The sequence below is a fragment of the Arvicanthis niloticus genome, chromosome 3 (assembly GCF_011762505.2).
Source record: "Arvicanthis niloticus isolate mArvNil1 chromosome 3, mArvNil1.pat.X, whole genome shotgun sequence".
Lineage (NCBI taxonomy): Eukaryota > Metazoa > Chordata > Mammalia > Rodentia > Muridae > Arvicanthis > Arvicanthis niloticus.
The window spans coordinates 51,749,270-51,768,771 of NC_047660.1; the positions used below are offsets into that span (position 1 = coordinate 51,749,270).

Here is a 19,502-nt window from a genome sequence, read left to right on the forward strand (position 1 = left end):
TGCTAGTCCCCCAATAACTACACAGAGAAACCAAGATTCATTCAAAGCTGCATATCAATAGCTAGATAGTTAAATGATCTATAATAACCCCTATGTTAATCTGGCTGCCTCCCAGCCATGGTCCATGATCCCATGGTTTTTGCATATTATCATTGATATGGGTCTTTGAGCTGCAGATGTTTTTTTCTTCTGGTGTTTCCTTGTTTCAGCTCTTATCCTCATGACCGGTCTGAAACATTCATTTTCATTCTCATATTCTCTCTCTCTCTCTCTCTCTCTCTCTCTCTCTCTCTCTCTCTCTCTCGTGTGTGTGTGTGTGTGTGTGTGTATGTTTCTCTCCCCCTTGGCTGGCAGAAGCTTCCATGCTAATTTTTCTAATGCCCAACCATTGGGTGATCAGTATTTATTGACAAAGCAGAAAATAAATGATAAAAACTGTTTATACAAACTTAAGAAATTCTTGATATAATTATTACAATGCTGCATCCGGATTGAAACAAAATGAGGGCAGAAAAATCAACAATTGAATAACTCAAGGGTAACCTTTACGCAATGCACAAACATAGGCCTACAGATTCAGCTGGCTAGAGATGTTTCGTGTAGCACAAATGTCTTTAGTGTATATGTCATACAGGGTTTTTCCTTTATGTCAGATTGTGTCTGCCTCACTGCTGAGTAGAGTTCAGATTTAACTCCCTGCATTTGCCAATATGGAGCCTGTGTATTTGGTGGGCAGCTTCTGTATGAGCTGATACTGTCTCCCCTCATCCCCTCTTCTCATTCCCACTGTGTTTACACATTGAAATGCCTCCATCTTAAGTAGTAAAATGGCTCATTATCAAGGTTTGGCTCAGGTTAGTTTTATATTGCAAATAATATGTATCCTAACAAAATGTCCCTTAGCAGTGCAAGGCTCATTCCCAACCTTTTTCCCCATCCTCTGACCCAGATGTCTGCGGGAGCCAAAACCTCTTATCTTTATTTGTGATAGCCATGTAGTAAAAACTGTGTGACCAGTGCTACTTCTCTATCTTCTGTTCATGTCCAAATGAAGCAGGGAGTTAATAGAATTGAATTTCTATTTCATTTTATGTTGCTAGGGTTTAATCCTAGCATATATTAGGTATGATGGTTTGTATATGCTTAGCCCAGAGAGTGGCACTCTTTGGAGGTGTGGCCTTTTTGGAGTGGATTTGTCACTGTGGGCATGGGCTTTACGGCACTTGTTCTAGCTGCCTGGAAGACAGTCTTCTAGAAGCCTTCAAATAAAGATGTAGAACACTCAGCTCCTCCTGCACCATGCCTGCCTGGGTGCTATCATACTCCTGCCTTGATGATAATGGACTGAACCTCTGAACCTGTAAGCCAGCCCCAATTAAATGTTGTTTATATAAGAGTTGCCTTGGGCATGGTGTCTGTTGACAGCAGTAAAGCCCTAACCATCACATTAGGTAATCACTCTACCACTAAGCAATACTGCTAGCTCTTGGGTTTGTGAAACAGTATCTTACTGTATAGTCTCAGCTGCCTTAAACTGTTCATCCTCCTGCCTCTGTCTCCTGAGCTCCAGGCTCACTAGTGGAATTTTTTAAGTACTGTGTTACCATCTTGGTAAGTGTGTTGAGTATCTTGTGCCTGGAAGAAGCAGATTTGGACAGTCTTATCTTTCTTCCCCTTGAAGGACTTGCAGTGACTCACTGTGTAGAGGGTGCGAAATCAGTTAATGCTGTTCCACTTGACACACCTGCAACATCACTGAGCACAGGCTCAGCCACTGCCACCAGGTCTCCAGCGACTCCTGTATGCGGGAGCAGCAGCCCCTCCGCAGAGACCTTTGTGCTTCGTTCTGTGTTGAAGAAACCTGGTAAGCTGTTCTCAGAGAATGGAAAGGTAAGAGTTACGCTTCCTAAAGCAAAGGAGTTCAGAGATGTTTGCTTCAGAGGAGTAACTGAGGCCCATGTGTCACACTGGTGTGCAGAGAAACCCTCACTTGTTTTTCCTTTTTTTAAAGTCACAATACTATTCTGAGACTGGTTCCGTTTTCAAGTAATATTAGAGTAATATTCAGAATTCAATGTAGATACACTATATAAGTCTAAAAGTTAATCCAACTTATAATTAACTGCATTGCCAAAATAGTTCGCGATCAATGCTTCAGTCTATGGTTTACTCATTCCAAATGTGTGGGTCTAACCTGCCTCTTCCATATTTCTGTGAGTGCACTAGCCTAAGGCAGGAGGGAGCTGCCAATAAATAGGTAGCGTGTTTGAGCAGCTCCATAAGTAGCTTTGGCATGTGTATAGTAATATTGTGCTGTTTGTTGTACATATCCTCCATGTCTGGTGGAAAACACGGAATGTGTGTTTCCCTGAAGAGAGGACTAACTCGGGAGGTTGCTAATGAGGAGGTGTGACTGGGGCAGAGCAGTTCCTGGGGGAGTTACTATAGTTTGGACTGTGAGCAGTACTCAAAACCATGAGCTGGGTAGGGATTCCGGGTAAGGCTGAAGTGTGGGTGGTGATCCCTGCAGGCCTGGCTCTCTTCTGCCAGGCTTATACCATCCCTTCCTTTATACTGTGTCCTCTGTAATCTTTTGGATAAACACAGATAGAGAGATTTCTTGCTCAAGAATATGGTAATTCAGGCAGGAAATTCCATGCTTGTTAAAAGTGCTGTTCTCATGCCTATGGCAAAGCTCCCTCTTGACATCATTTACCTGGTATGTCTTTTTATGTTAGTACAGTTCTCATGCTTGGACCTTGAAGCCTGCCTGATCTGACACCTAAAAGAACACACCATAATTTTAGCCACTCGCACATTTGTTGGATCAAAATGGGATGATTTAAACTCATATTCAGTGATTTCTATTCTCGATTTTGGCTCACAGTACTGTTTATTAAAATATAGAAGCCAGGGGCTGGAAAGATAGATCAATAGTTAACAGCATTTCCTACTCTTTACAGAGCGGATCCAGGTCCAGTTCTTAGTACCCACATGGCAGCTCACAACTGTCTGTGATACCAGCTTTAGGTGATCCAATGGCCTCCACAAAAGAGCTGACACACATGTGGTACACATCTATACATATAGGCAAAACATTCATACACTTCAAAATAAATAAAAAAAATAAAAGATGAGAGAAGCTTTTTCGTGGGCCATTTCAGCGTGGTGTTTTAAGCTAAAACAAGAAAATAAAGGTACTCTTTAAAAAAAAATGTTCAGCAATCCCATTCTTTTTAGTGACTTTATGTTATCAAAGGAGTAAAATTTTTTATTGGTCATTATTCTGATTAGGAATACACCCTCTGTGATGATGGGGCTCATCTGATCCCATATCCTTCAGACTGTTGCAAAGAAGGAAGAGCAGGTATGTTACTCAGTTATTTTTAAACTACGGGTATTATTTTCTTTGTATAACTTGCTATAATGCATCAGGTTTTTTACAATCTGCTCATAGATTACTGCGTCTGAATGACTTAGAAATGGAGAACAGTGGGGAGGGAAAGGTGTCTTTAGAGAGCTTCAATTGATCTTGGGCTTGAGGGTATGCTCAGTGGTAGGTGCTCTGCCTGACGTGGGTAAGGGACCCACACCACACATACACAGAAAGTTTTACTTAATGGCAGAACTTGTAAAGAACTTCAAATACTCTAATTTTATTAACACTTGAAATAGTTACCTTATTTGAAAATCAGTACTACTTTAGTTAAAAGTGTGGTTTTCACCCATTTGAATTGTCTCTATGAATTGTGTTATACAATAGCAGCTGAATATACCACATTCAGACATTCTAGTATATGCCTTTTAGGTAAGAAAAACAGCTTAATTTTTCAACATTTTCTTATTTATTGTCTATAGGTAGAGAAAACTGTCAAACACCAGGCTGTGTGAATCTGAGGAAGAGGAAGAGAGTTACTTTCGGAGAAGACTTAAGCCCTGAAGTGTTTGATGAATCTTTACCAGCCAATACTCCACTGTGTAAAGGAGGAACACCTGTTCGTCCAAAGACCATAAAAGTTAACAGTCCCCTGCATTCCCCAGTTCATGAGCAGTTCCTTCAGCCAAACTTTGATGACAAGGAGGAGAATCTTGTAAGTGTGAAAAATCCCAGGAAAAAGCTTGTTCCTATTTCCATCAGGTTTCAGGGTTTTTTTGCATGAAAATTATGATTTGAAATTATAAAAGTAAGTTAGGTAGCATGCCACATTTCAGTCTTATGTAGTTTCATGAAACCTAAGTGCTGTTGGTTGTAAGATAAACCTGTTTTATATCAATAAGAAAAGAAACACAGATGTCTGAGACATTAAACTATGAAAAAAATATATCCATCTTAGAACTGAGATAATTTATTTTGTAAAATGGAAAAAAAAAACATGTAGTGGTAGATACATTTTAGTATATCTTCAATCAAATTAATTTGGGGGCGAGGAGGAAGAAAAATATGACCAGTATCAAGAAGAGGGGTCATTACTGTATCCTAACAAGATTTTATGGACAGTAGCGGCTTATCAACAACTTCTTGCTGAGATTTTAGCAGTTCAGATAAACCATGTACAGTCTTTGGAACACATAAAGCATCAACCTTCACCAAGAAGGAATACATTGTTTCAATAACCCCATGTTAAAGAATTTTAAATTGTCACTAAAACTTTCCCATAAAGTAATAATTTTGCTAAAGAATTCTACCACATAATTAAGCAAACTATAATATTTCTTTTGTACACAATTTTTCAAATAAGAGAGAAAGACTGTGTAATCAATCTCAGTCCATGCAGAAAAGATGTTTTGTGAAATTGAGCATTTCTGATTAAATATCAAAAAACCATGTGAGCAAACTGTTATGAAAGGGGGATCTTTTCAAACTGTCATATTTTTCTATGAATGAACGATAGTTACCATCTTACAGTTATGTGGAAGGCTTTAAAATCTTGTTTATTTTGCCACCTTACCATGAATTTCATTAAAAAATATTATAATACTAGATGGTTTTTCTTAACGATTTTCTTTAATTTACTTTGTAGAAGTTTGACGATGGAATTTTAAATAAACCAAAAAGTAGCTTGTCGGTGATTGATATGATTCTTTATTGGGGTGGCTGCAGGTGACAAATACATTTGCATTATGAAGTTATCTTTGGTTAGCTTAGACCTTTTCATTTTCTATTGATTTTTTTATTTATTTCCATTCAATGCTTATAATTCCTCCTACCAAAATAAGGCATTATTTTTCTTTGTGGCATGTCATTTACATATTTATTGAACTTAATGGTATCTAATTTGTACTTTTTTTCTTTCTTAGGAAAACATAGAACCACCTCAGGGATCATTTGCAATGCCGAGTCCTAGTAAATCCTCATTCTCTGAGACTCCTCCAGGTATTATTTGTGTTTGTCTTTTGTGGGGGACGGTGAGAGAGAGAGAGAGAGAGAGAGAGAGAGAGAGAGAGAGAGAGAGAGTGTGTGTGTGTGTGTGTGTGTCCATGTGCGTACATGTGCATGGAGCAGGGCTGTTGCTCACACTCTACTTTTACTCCTTTGAGATGGGCTCTCTTTCCGAATCTGAAGCTCGGTTAGTTTCCAGCAAGCCCCAGTAATCCTCCGGTGTCCACTTCGCCATGGCATTGAGATTATCAGCATTCATACAGCCTTGCTAGCACCCACTTTGCTTTTTGAGACGGGCTTTGTCATAGTATAGAGTTTGGTCATTAGACTAGATGGTTGTCTGGCAAACTCTAGGAATCTACTTATCTGGAATCTAGGAATCCACCCAGCCCTAGGATTGCATCTCATTCCATAAGCTACCCTTTTTATTTTTTTTTTAACTTTACATTTACTTATTTATATGTATTGTTATCCTTGTTTATGTATGTATGCTGTACCTGCAGAGGTTAAAAGAAGATGGCAGATCCCCCTGGGCAGACAGTTGTGAGCCTTCCAGTGTGGATGCTGGATACTGAACTTGGATCCTCTGGAAGAACTGCAAATACTCTTAATTGTTGAGCCATCTCACCACCCCCAATACCTGGCTTTTTTGTATAGTTCTGGGCATCAAACTCGGTCCTCATGCTCAAGGAACAGCTTGACAACCGAGCTGCCTCCCTAGTCCCTTAATTCTTATTTTTAACACATAAAACTCAGTCTCTTTATTCTAAATTTTCATATGTGATACAACAATATGTTCTTGATTTTAAGAAAACCAAATACTGTGGATGCAAAATTACCCCTTCTTTCTATTGAAAGTATTATACTTGATAATTACTCACATTTAACTTAAATGGGTTTTCACTGCTTCAAGTTGATAATGCACAGTGCTGCTGATCTCTTAGTCTGTCTATTGAGGATCAATATAGAGTTCTGTGTTCGCACAACTGACAAAGTTTGGATTGTAAGGACCATTTCTAAACGGCCACAAGTCTTACCCACCATTAGCATGGCATTCTCATTGTGTATACTTGACAAGTGTATGTCTTTTATGATCATAGACAAAGGCTTCTCCTGATTTTTCTGACATACCTACCACACTTGGCTGACACAGCCATCTTGTGAATACTTGGATTATGAACTCTGTGTTCATGTATCTGCCCTCCTGAGATCCTTTGATGTCTTCTTACTGCTGCAACATGGGTTTGTGAGCTTAGACTCTAAAGCTGTAAATTACTAAGTTACAGGTAAAGTTTTGACCCTAGTCTGTCATGTTCTAAGCTCTCAACATATTCCACTGTCTTTTATTTGTGCTATTACAAACATCAAGCATGTCTAAGGTGCAGTTCAGTGTTCCACTTAATGCTCTTATTGCACTCAGTCTGTTATATTCAGCAACGTGAACTCTTTTAAACACTGCTCTGGATCTCTCACTGCTCTTATTTATTATGTGTGCCTGAATATGATATTTAAGAGCAACTGACTCAAAAAACACATGCTGTTCTTTAGCCATGTCATTCGTGTTGGTTTTATGCTAAGAACCTGATTTTGCTTGTTTCCTGATACCAGGCACTAACACTTGGAGTTCTTTAAATAAAGATGAAGAAATAATCTCCAGTGTTGGTAGACCTACACGGACTTCTCATAGAAGAAAGGTAAATACTTATATTAAATCTTCATGGTCATAGCAGTGGAGAAAAACCTGATTTTTGATGGGTGCTGTTAAGAATTAATATTTTTTCTTACTCATCTGTAACCTGGAGTCATGTCTTGCTGGTTTGATTTTAATTCTACTAGAGAAATCAGCTAGAACAAGAGCTTTCCTTCAGAACTGTATTATTATGAAAGACAAACTACTTGGTTTTTGTTCCTTTGGTTTTTGTTTTTGCTTTTTTTTTTTGGTTTTGGTTTTTCAAGACAGGGTTTCTCTGTGTAGCCTTGGCTGTCTGGAGCTCCCTCTGTAGATCAGGCTGACCTTGAATTCACAGAGATATGCCTGTCTGTCTCCTGAGTGCTAGGATTAAAGGTGTGCACCACCACCATCTGGCTAGTGCATGCCTTTTTAAACTGTTTTAGTTTGTTTTCTATGGCGGCATTCAGCTGACAGTATATTAGCATCACTTTCATTGGCTGTATATCTTTTGTTTTGTTCATTAAGTTATATGTAATTGGATCTTTGTCTGTATCTTTGTATATAACCATAGCTATACTATTATTGGGTTGTCTTGATGGAAATTGTATGTTCTAGCCTAACTTATAGTTCATGACTTATTATAAGATAATAGCAAAATAAATAATGATGAATTAATAAACCACTAGTTCTTACTACTTTTTTCTTCCTAATACAGTGTCCTTCTGAATCTATACTTGATAAGTTGGAGAATGTTAATTAGTAATTTCCTCTTTTAATTTGGGTTAATGTACCTCTAATGAAATATATAAAAGTAGATACGAGATTTGACTCAGTGACAGAGTTGGGTACCCAATCTGAGTTTTAATACCAAGCACTGAAGGTGGGGGGCAAGCAGGATGGGCCTATCATAGAAAGAAAGGTTAAAGTGAAACCTGGGCATATCATGAAAGGTGACTGCCCGTGTTTTGTATGTCCTTACTTTGATTTCCTTTATAGCAGATGCTGAGTTCTGCAGGAAAGGGTGTTTGCAACTCAGATACCACACAAGCTGAGCCCTGTAAAGAGAAGATGAACAGGAAGAAAACTCAAGAAAAAAAGCATATACACAAAGCACTTCCTAAAAAGAAACAGGCAAGAATGCTTTTCACATTTTAATACATAAGGTGCAATACTTTTCTTCAGTGTATGGTAAGGGAAACGGAATTATCTTTTTTAATGACCTGAGGCTAGTTCTGCATCTACTTTATCTTTATGTCATCTAGTACAGTAGCAATAGACATGTGGAATTGCTTCTCATCTTAAGTAGTCTACCTGATTTGTTTTTAGTTTTTTGTCATGTATCACTATGTGGCCCAGGTTGGCCTTGCACTTACCATCTTCCTTCCTAAACGCCTGGTGCGGGGGAACTTGGTGGTGTCATACGCGGCTCTTAAGACTCTTCATGGATGTACATATCTTTAATACTTTGGATCCTGGGGAAAATGTTGCATGGGCACCTGCACCAGTAGTTTTCTTGTTCTTCCAGGTGTAGTCAGTCAGGTCACGCTCAAGGTGGATTGTTAAGCACACACTCATTGAACTTTGCCTGTTATTTGTGACAGTGACAGAATGACTGTCACAAAAGAGGATTAGCTGTAGGACTGACCAGTGCTCTGTGGAAGGGCTATATACCTCCTGCACTGTGAGCTGCTCTAGGATACAATGCTGCACTGGCCCAGCATGATGATAGCAACTCTGACACTCAGGGTGTCCTCAACCCCTGCATCTTTAAACTCTCCTTGTTACTGGCCATGAGTGCTCACGTGGCTGGTACCTGTCTGGTGTCTGTTAGGGGGATGAGTGACTCAACTGCTACTTAGACCTGTAGCAACAGTCGCCTATATCTAAAGAAAGATTGGAAGTCAACTTTGCAGTTGCTGCTGGCACTGTTGCATTCTTAGCTGATTCAACATTTTTAATACCATTCCTGTCCCTTGGCCTTCTGGTAATGCTTGCTTAGAAATGCTCACTTAGCCTCCTCTCTGACCTGAGCCTTGTGTCTATCCATTATCTACTTCACTTTGTTCCTTCCATAGTCATTCTAGCAATAATGAAACCCTTATCCTCTGGCTACTCTTAAGCTTTCAGATATCTACAGTTTTGTTTCATAAGTTTCCTGAATTTCTTAAGTTATTTTATCCATTCTTGGAGTAATTGCATTTCTGTGTCCTCTTCAGCTGGCTTGTCTACCTGGCAATGGTTCGGCTCCAAATTAGTTATTCCTTCTGCCATCTAATACCATTGCTGAGACACAGATGTGGTTGTGGTTCCATCTGAAATCATGGCTTCAGAATTTACCTGAAATTGAATCTCATCTTGCACTTTACCTGAATTACTTTTCCAATAAATATGGTCATTTAGTTACTAAGATCATCGCAAACGTTATAATGTTATTCGCAATAGACATTTCAAAAGCATTTAACATAATAAAACACTCACTTTTGCAATATTTATGAAAAGTTGATTTTTTTCTTCCACACATTCTTAGCACATGTTTTTCTTAGAATTCTTCTCTCTGCCCTTGTAAATCATTGCTTTCTGTGACTTGATATGAAGCATAGTTATTAATGATCATGTTTTACAACCATGATTTCTTGCTCCAGGCAGTGGTGGCGCACACCTTTAATCCCAGCACTTGGGAGGCAGAGGCAGGTGGATTTCTGAGTTCGAGGCAAGCCTGGTCTACAGAGTGAGTTCCAGGACAGCCAGGGCTATACAGAGATACCCTGTCTCAAAAAACAAAAAACAAAACAAAACAAAACAAAAAAAAAGCATGTCTTCTTGACTTGTAAATTTATTTCCAGCTGCCTGTTTTACATACCTTCTAAAGCCCTTTAAAGTCACCACTTCTAAAATTAGTCCAGCTCCTTAGGAAACCCACATAAAAATTCCATGAACTTCTGTCTTGTTCCATGACACAAAAAGGATTACTTTTTCTTACTGATTAACACAAATATCTCTGAGTCATCAAATTCAGAAGAAACTGCATTTTTCTGCTTTCTTTTCTTTTGCTTAGGGAAATGATGGAAGATTATCTTGCTTTAAAAGTCTGTTTGTGTTCATTCAACGGTATACATGCCACTTGTTGCAAAAGAAATTGATTTTCTTAAATCTGTATAGCTTTTAAAAACACAGTTACAAAAAGTGCATATATATTTCTTCCTAGCAAATCAGTGGCTAGAAAATTCAGGAAGGAATCAACATTAGATTGCCCTAATCCCTTCTAAGACCCTGTTAGATTACTGTAATTGATGTAGTTTAAGCAATAGAGGTAGAATTGCAATGAGAAGGGGTGTTAAGCAACAGATGACAGCCTTCAATGAATTTCTAGAAGACAAGGCAGATGGGAACATGTTGACGGATAGAAGAGGTGGAAAGATTTACAGTTCAGAATGTGCTAGGAAAGAAACTAGAGGGATCTGGGAACCAGCCTGCTTCTGGGAATCCCAAGAGACTCTGGCCCAGAATTGGCAGGTACAATGGATGAGAAGCGTGAGAAGTAGTACTGAAAAAAAGATTAATTGAAGTCTTATGTATGGAATAGTCTGCACCAGTTGGCATGCTATCCCCCTTTCCCACCCTGATGTTCAGAACAGATGTTGCCATCTAGGTTAAAGCCCCATTCTGGCATTTGTAAATTCCCACAATCTTGACAGCCAACTCTTACCCTAACACAAAGCCTTAGACTTAACTTAAACTGCACTTAAACAAAAGCAAGACTTAACTTAAATTGCACTACCTTGCCCCGCGGCATCCCACCTGACCACACATGAAGTTCCCAAGGAAAATTTCTATACGGTAAGGAGTCTGAGCTGGAGCACACAGGAAACCTTATCAGTGTAGTCTGTTCTTAATGAAGAATCAAATCATTGACTGGAACCAATGTTGTCTAAGAAAAGAGAGCAATACTAATAAGTTACAAACAAAACAAAATCCTGACCTCAGAGACTAGAAGAAACACATACATATATTTTATTAGGTTAAAGAAATTAAAGGGATTCTATAAAAAGGGGACAGAAAAATAATTATAAAAATAAAAATTTAGGAGGTTGCAGATGTTTTTGCATCTTCATCTAACTTCTCAAAGCTGCTGAGCCATTGATCTCCATAAGTGGTCCATGCACTTAAACCTGTAAGAAGTAAACAGATGGCCACAATGCTCACTGCATGTCACCCATACCAGGGCAGAGATGGATCAGCTGGCTAAGAGCTGACATTCCCCATGAGTGTTGCATGGATGATTTCAACTCGGGGAAATGCTGCATCTTGGTCCTGATCCACCCGGATGGTTTCCAAATACAGGACAAGGCACTATTTGCACATGGTCAAGAAGAATGTCCATGTCTTAGTCACTGTTCTGTTGCTGTGAAGAGTCACTCTGACCAAGGTAACTCTTATAAAAAGAAAGTATTTCACTGGAGCTGCCTTACACTTTCAGAGGTTTATTGCATTATGACAGGAAGCATGGCATTGTGCAGAAAGACATTGTGCTGGAGAAGGAGCTGAGAGTTCTACATCCAGATCAGCAGGCAGCAGGAAGAACTAGACACTGGGTATGGTAAATTTAACTGTCCACAAAAGTCTTGCTGGGGTTCCAGTAAGGAAGCTGTGTGGAGTAAAAAATGTTCAAATATTGAAAACAACTGTCCAGGAAGCATCAGACCTGGAGATAAAAGTTGGCCTTGAATCCTTGACCTTTTCTCAGTCATTGCCTGTAGAGTTCCAAATGCCTCCACAAGACCTGTGTACGGTGGCTAACTGACCGCCTGCTGCCTTTGCTCTCTCAAGTCAGGGTCCCTTTTTATTTTGGTCACATTTGAGCCTTATTTATGGGATATTCTAGTACAATAATTGTGCCGTCAGATAGGTAATTTTTTAAATAGCAATAAAAATAATCTTAAGTAAAAGACCAGCTCTGAAGTAAAACTGCACATAATCACTGAGGAAGGCATTAAAAGAGAGATTATGGCTTCTCCCTTGTTAATCCTGAGACCAGGGCTGAGCATGGGGCATCTTCTCATACAGCTGTTGATGCTGCAGTCTCTCAAGAGCATGACCAGAAGCTCACATCAAACCCACCATGGTACATCTCAGATGAGTTCATGGGTATCTGTGCACTGATATGGATCTTTAAAAGAGCAATAGCAGAAATATAACAGAGAATGGCTCTGTAGTTGTTGATGCCTGGCCATTTGTATACATGCAGTGCTAGGTGGCGAGTTGTGGGAAATACTGAAATATGCTTTTGTGCTTGTTTAATTATGCATGCATTGTCATTGGTTGAAGAAAAACCAATCTAGGGCTGCTCAATATTGTATTAATTAATTCAGTGTTTGCTTATATTTAAAGAAAGGTCAAATCTGTTTTCACCACAGCCCTTCCCCACATAAACAAATATATGTGCACATATGAATATATAATAGTAGTCAGACTGGAGAATAAAGGAACTTTCAAAAAGTAGAATGCAAGAAAGGCTTATCATAGGAGAGCTGGAGAACCCATCCAAGGGACTACACAAGAGTTCAAAAGGGAAGGAGGACATTTTACTAGAATAAATAAAAAATACAGCATTTCTCAAAATTGAAGGGATGGCTTTTCAAGCTAAAGGAGCCTAAGAATGCCTGTTCTCTTAGTTACTTTTCAGTTGCTATGGTAAAACACCATGACCAGGGTAACTTATGAAAACATTTCATCAGTCCTAGGCTGCATAGGGATAGAGTTTAAGATAGATGGTGAAGTGAAGGCATGGTGGCAGGGAGTTGGAGCAGAGGCCAAGAGCTCACATCTCCATCTGTAAGCAGGAAGCAGAGAGCTAAGTCCAAATGGTGTGTGGTTTTTTTAACTTCAAAACCCACCCCCATGGCATACTTGCTCTAGTAAGGCCTAACCTCCTAATCTTCCCCAACAGCCACCAATAGGAGACCAAGTATTCAAATCTCTGAGACTTACAGGAAAGATCTCATTCTAACCCCAACTCCTGGTACAGTAGAAAGGACTGTACATACATGTCAGTATGAAACTAAAGCACACAAGTAACAGAAGAGTGGATTTTGCTTATAAAGAGACAGTCCGAGAGGCATCAAATGTCTCAGAAATTAAAATGCTTTCTGGGTGTGCAAAGATGCTCAATTGTACGTTCAGCGACCATTTGATCATCAGAATAAGGACAGCCCCCTGTGGCAGGAATTAGCAGAGATTTAGAAGTCGGTAGCAGTGAACAAAAAGATACATTCAGATTTCTCTTGGGTGATGCAGATCTAGGCAGAGGTGAGTTTGGGAGGATCTGGCTGAATCTAATATTCATTTACCCTTTGACCTGGCATTCCTGGTTCTAGGAATGTCTCAAAGATCCACAAAAATGTTGTGTGTCCAAAGTCATTTTTCATATTTCTGTAAGGCAGATTAAACACAAACCAAATGTCACCCAATATGAGACGTGATTGATAAAGTAGACTGTCCACAGAGTAAGTATTACAAAGCTGTCAAAAATAGTGAAGAAAACTTCCATATGCTGCTGTGGAATGATGCCAGAATATTCTCACTTACAAAACAGTAGCATTTAAAATGGTTTTTATAAAGATTAAGCTAAAATGAAGTCATATGGGGTAGTTTCTAATCAAATCTAACTATTCTTATGAGAAGTAAAAATGTAAATATAACACCAGTGGTTCGACATCTTGATCTGAAGGTAGCAGGAAAAGAACTGTGTGTTACCGAGCCTGGGCTTAAGCATCTGAGACATCAGAGCTCACCCCAACAGTGACACACTTCCTCCAACAAGGTCGTACCAATTGTGGCAATACTACATCTCCCAATAGTGCCACTCCTCATAGACCAGGCATTCAAATACACGAATGAGGGAGCCATACTTTTTCAAACTACTACACCTACCAAGCATGTGATGACTTTGGTAGGTTGGTTCTAATAGCTGGACTACCATTATGTAAGAAAACAAGAATATGTATATATTTATGCAAATAGACACCGTGTTTTTGTTTCTTTGTTTTTATTTCCTTAAAAAAAAAAGTCAAAAAAAAGTTTATTCAGGACTGGCAGCAGAGCTTACCTGATAAGAGCATTTGTCACCCAGCCCTGGGATCTGAGTTTGATCTACCTGATCTACCCTGTGGAAGGCAAAAATCAGTTCCCCTCAAAGTTGTCTGCTAGCCTCCACATACATGCTATAGCATGTACAAACACACTGTGATTTTTAAAGAAAAAAATGTAAGCTCATTATCCTATAGGGACTGGTAACTAAAATAGGAAAATATATGCTGTTTTAGATTTGGCTTTGGAGCCGTGCACATGTTTTACATGACTATAATGATAGAATTTATATGACAGAATTCTTTAAAAATTGAGATCAGAATGAAGCAATTTTGTTATATCAAGTATAACCTCCTTAAAAAGCTTTTAAAGCTGGAAATTGAATATATTACAGTATACTTAAGGACTAAAAATACAAAGAAACAGTGTAAGACACTCATTAATAGAAGTTAGTTTAAAGTATAAACCATTTTTATTTTTATTTAGAATTAATGCCCCAAGGCTGGATTGATGGCTCAGTGTTTAAGAGTACTGATTACTTCTAGAGGGCCCAGGTTTAATTCCCAGCACCCACGTGGCAGTTCACAAATTGTCTGCAACTCCATTTTCACACATAGACTCACATAAAATACATCTTTAAGAAAAGTAAGACTTCTCTATGATTAACACTAAATTTGGAACCAGGTAGTGGTGGTGGCAGCAGCAAATGCCTTTAAAACCAGCACTTGGGAGGCAGAGACTCAGTTTGAGGCAAGTCTGGTCTATAGAGCAAGTTCCAGGACAGCTAGGGCTGCACAGAGAGACCCGTGTCAGACGAAAAAAATAAAACAAACTAAGTTCGAAGTTAATTAGCTTGATTTAATCATTGTAAGATGTATGTATATATCAGAATATTACGTTGTATACCATAAAGTATGAAGTTTTAATTTGTCAGTTACACAGATTGTACCTGTTAATGTTTGTCATAACTTAGTTTAACCAAACTTTCAGGTTCCTTGTTATAGTATACACAGGAACATAAAGATACACCATGACTACAGCTACTCAAATCTAGACTTCAGATAATTCCTTGAGAATGAGTGAGTAAGTGGATTTTTAAAGCCACCATCCCTAAAGTAAAACTCCATAAAGTAAGAAAAACTTAGAGCTTTATCAACCAAGTAGGTTGTATTTAGACTTGATTGCAATCCTGAATTGGGCAGCTGTAAGAGGGTGTGTTTTGACCAGCAAGAAGTCCAAATTGAGGAGCCAATTAGGGGAAATTGCTGAGTTGTGAGTATTTAACTTTGAGATCGCTTTGAGAAACATGCAGCTGTAAGAAATAAGGAAGGATGCCAAGGACTCTTGTCCAGTTCTCCATAATGAGTACTCTTGGCAAAACTAGTAAGGAGCACAGCCAGTGTGCAAATGCAGTCAGGATACTAGACATGTTACTGATACAGCCTCTTCTGTTGTGTGTTTACAGCCATGTCCCCTTCCTATCCATAGCTCCCAGCAACAACCACACTCTGTAATTTGACATTATGTAAATTAGAGACATGCATTATGTTTCTGGAGACTCATCATTAATTCTCAGTGTTTTTCTAGGTTATCTATATCAATACTTCCTTATTAATTTAATTATAATTATTTTAAAAAGAAAGTGACTCTCAATCTGGATATAGGGCAGGATTCTTTCAGATGAAATGATACAATATTTATGATATGATTTAAAATCCAAGGATAGGGAATTATAAATGAAACCTAAGTTCTGGAAGTTGCTTGGTAGGTACATGGGATTCAGTATACGATTCTCTCTATCATGGGATATTTAAAGTTAAAAGTACAGCAGCAGTGTGTTCTGAGTAGAAGATGACTAAGAACTGTATTGCATCGTCAGCATTGAAGCAGAGCTTTATAGTCTTTAATGTACAATTTTATCAGCTGTACATGTGACAGGATTGCATTGAATCTTCAGTTTCCTTTTGAGAGAACATTTCATCATGTTGCCCAGGCCAGTGTTGGATTTTTGGGCTGCAATAGTCCTCCTGCCTCAGCCTTTTTTTGTGGTGGGGCTACAAGCACATGATAGTATATCTAATCTTTTTTATTTTTCAAATGTGTATGGGTTCATTCATCTATGGATGTGTACCACCTGTGTGTCTGATGCCCTCAGACCAGAAGAAGGAATGTGATACCCTGTCTCTGGAGTTACAATAGGGTGTGAACTGCCACGTGAATGCTGGGAATGACATCAGGGTCTTCTACAAGAATAACCTGTGCCCTTTAATCACTGAGCCATCTCCAGCCACTTCCCCTCACTATTTTTTGATAGCCTTAAAACCTTTTGTTTTTTTAATGAATTATGTGGCTGGAAAAAATGAAAAGCATTTCCTTATACCTTCTCCCCTGTGTGAAAAAGTACCTGATTTGGAAGCAAGGAGAAAAGAAGTAGGAGCAAGTTCCTTCCATTGTCATTCATCCACTCCGGGACCTGAACCAACCTCACCATTTCAGATCACATGGCTTCTCCCAGGGTTCCATATGTCTTTAGTTACTGTTCTGTAAGGAAAGTGGTTTTGTGTTTTATTTTGTTTGTATACTCAAGTAAATTCCAGTTTGGGGCCAGTTTTTAGTCTTATGGGTAAGATCAGTGCTTAGATACACTGTAGGATAGACCTTGTTTTATTTTTCTGATGTATTAGCTCATGACTTTAAAACAGAATTTTAATTCTTATTCACACGTCATAGGGTTTCTATTGTTGTGATTAAACATTATGACCTAAAGGCAAGTTGGGGAGGAAAGAGTTTATTTGGCTTACACTTCCACATCACTGTTCATCAAAAGAGGTCAGGACAGGAATTAAGGCAAGGCAGGAAGCTGACTGTAGGAGCTGATACAGAGGCCATGGAAGATACCTCTTACTGACATGCTCCATGTGGCTTACTCAGCCTGCCTTCTTATACAATCCCTTCTTATACAACCACCAGCCCAAGAATGGCATCTCGAACAGTGGGTTTGGCCCTCCCCCCATCCATCACTAAAAATGTTCTACAAGCTTAACTCTTAGAGAGGCATTTTCTTCGTTGAAGCTCCCTCTCCTCTCAGATGACTTTAGCTTGTGTCAAGTTGACATAAAACCAGCCAGCATATTCACATTTTAGCAGATTTTAGGTAAACGCAACACAGTTCATTTTTTTTTTTTTAACATTTAGTTACATGGATATGTGAGGTCATGGGTATGCTAATTAGCTTGATGGAACCATTGCATAGAATATACATTATCAAAACATTGTGAGTTGTAGATACTTTTATTTAACAATTTAAAATTTCCTTAAGTTATTTTTCCTCTCAAAGTAACAGGGAGGAATTTGGAAGATTAAGAGTAGCTAGCACCTAGCTTGGGTATGGTTAAGCCTAGTGCTAACCAATTTACATTTGAGCTCCTCCTTTGAGAATTTTTTTCCTCTCAAAAAAAAAAAAACCAAAACAAAACAAAAATGGAAAAGGCCACTAAAAAACATGTAGTCTGATTTTTGTTGTCTGTCTGCTTCAGAGCATGAGGTCTGCCATGTGGTTTACATAGCCACTGTCCCTGGAAGAAAACTGATTATTCTTCTACCATCATTTACAAATACCTTTCTGGCGAGGTGTGGCACTTGCCCACTTCCCCTCCTTCATCCTGAGATTTTTGCTGACTTGAGTTTATGCAGGTTTTGTGTATACTATCTCGGTAACATAACTGTAGCCTTATGTAGGGTACCCTCCTGTCACTCCCATTCTGCAGAGGAGGACAATTCAGTTGACATTACTTGGCAGTTAAATAGTAGAATTTGAACCCAGAGGCCAAATGTTTCTCTTCTGCAACACATCTGTGAACCCCACCTTAAAATATTTCTTTTCTTTTGGCTTCTATATCCACTGACCAAGCCAGTATTTCCTCATCTAGTCCATGAAATGTCAACAGATGTTCCATAAAAAAGAAAGTCTAATGGAAAAAATATTTAACCCAGCACTTTCCTTATGTGCATAGAGATTATTTATGCTGAGAACTTCTCACAAAATCACATGTTCAATATATATTGCATATTGCCAAGGGCAACATTCATCTTGTAGCATTCTAGAATTATTTTGGCATGGAATGTTGTGTTTGGTTTTGTTTTTACAAGTTATCTATCGATAACTCAAGAAACACACAGTTCTGTGCCATTTCTGTGTTCTTGAATCTCATCCATTTCTTTACACCATTAGTTTCTCCTAAAAATCTTGTAGGCAGTTTCTTCAGGATAAGCTCACAGGTGTGTTTGCCTGCCTCAGTGTGCAAGAAACACTGCTTTTACTAGGTTCACTGTATCATACAAGGGCTGTGTTAGGGGCTGTTCCTGCATGATTGCCAGGGCTGTATAGATGCCAGCTTCCACCTATGATCTGTGTTGAGTACCTGCAAATACTGTTCTCTTTACTGCACCACCAGAGCACTTGCCCCAAGATTAAAGTGGAACATTGTTCTTTCTGTGCATTTTGTCTTGAAAGCCTGTCAGCAGAATGTTCTTGCCTGTGTGCCTGGAGACTGAGATTGTAGTGATGACTGCTCTTAAATCAGGAGTCCTTGAATACCACATCCTGTTTACTTTTAGCTCTCACAACACACATGTTGTCCACTGGCTTTACCTCTGTAAATGTTTAGATGGATTCACTTTCTGGAAGTATTAATTATCAAAACATGTTTTATGTTGAAAGTCTGAGAGTATCTTTCATTTCTTTTGTTATTAAAAGTCTTCCTTTGTTTCAGTATAGTTTTAATTTTCCTAAAGTTTGTTCCATATGGAACATTTTTAATTAAACAAGACTATTTCTCAGTGCTGGTAGGGCATTCAGAATTAAATATAATCCTGCATTCCATAAGTTATTAAAACACTTAAAAATTTTGTAGATATTCACATTTTTATAAGTCAGCTGTCTTATTGTCATGGCCTGGCCTCTTACTAGAGCTCAAACCTGGATCCTTTTGCAAGCTAGGCAAGTGCTCTTCCACTGAGCTATAGCCTAAGCCTGTGTGATCTCATCATTTTAAACATGATTCACTTATTGCGTTCATAAGTTCATCCAGATTTCTATTAGCTTTCAATATTATCTAAGCACCTGTTGTCTCTCGGAGCTTATGAACAGAAAGCAGCCTTCCATAGCACTTCAGTAGATAATTCATACTAGATTAATCTTTTTATTATTTTTTATGTATGTATAATTGCCTGTATATGTGACTACATATGCGCCTGGTGCCATTGGACCCCCTGGGACTGGAGTTACAAACAGTTGTGAGCCACCATGTTGGGGGCTAGGAATTGACCCTGAGGTACTTGAGAAGAGCAGCCAGAGTTCTTAAC

General features: G+C 38.7%; 1 protein-coding gene across 5 annotated transcripts in view; it reads left to right on the forward strand.

The window, feature by feature from the left end:
• Positions 1–19,502, forward strand: part of Cdca2 (cell division cycle associated 2) — a 38,427-nt gene that overhangs the window by 14,740 nt on the left and 4,185 nt on the right. For 3 of the 5 annotated variants that reach the window (XM_034497756.2, XM_076930803.1, XM_076930805.1), the window contains exons 8-13: positions 1,682–1,890; positions 3,295–3,367; positions 3,859–4,091; positions 5,299–5,374; positions 6,989–7,074; positions 8,049–8,183. In XM_034497756.2, coding sequence (XP_034353647.1) covers positions 1,682–1,890; positions 3,295–3,367; positions 3,859–4,091; positions 5,299–5,374; positions 6,989–7,074; positions 8,049–8,183 — 812 coding nt within the window. The remainder of the gene's footprint in view (positions 1–1,681; positions 1,891–3,294; positions 3,368–3,858; positions 4,092–5,298; positions 5,375–6,988; positions 7,075–8,048; positions 8,184–19,502) is intronic. The other 2 variants (XM_076930804.1, XM_076930806.1) reach the window with 1 other exon arrangement.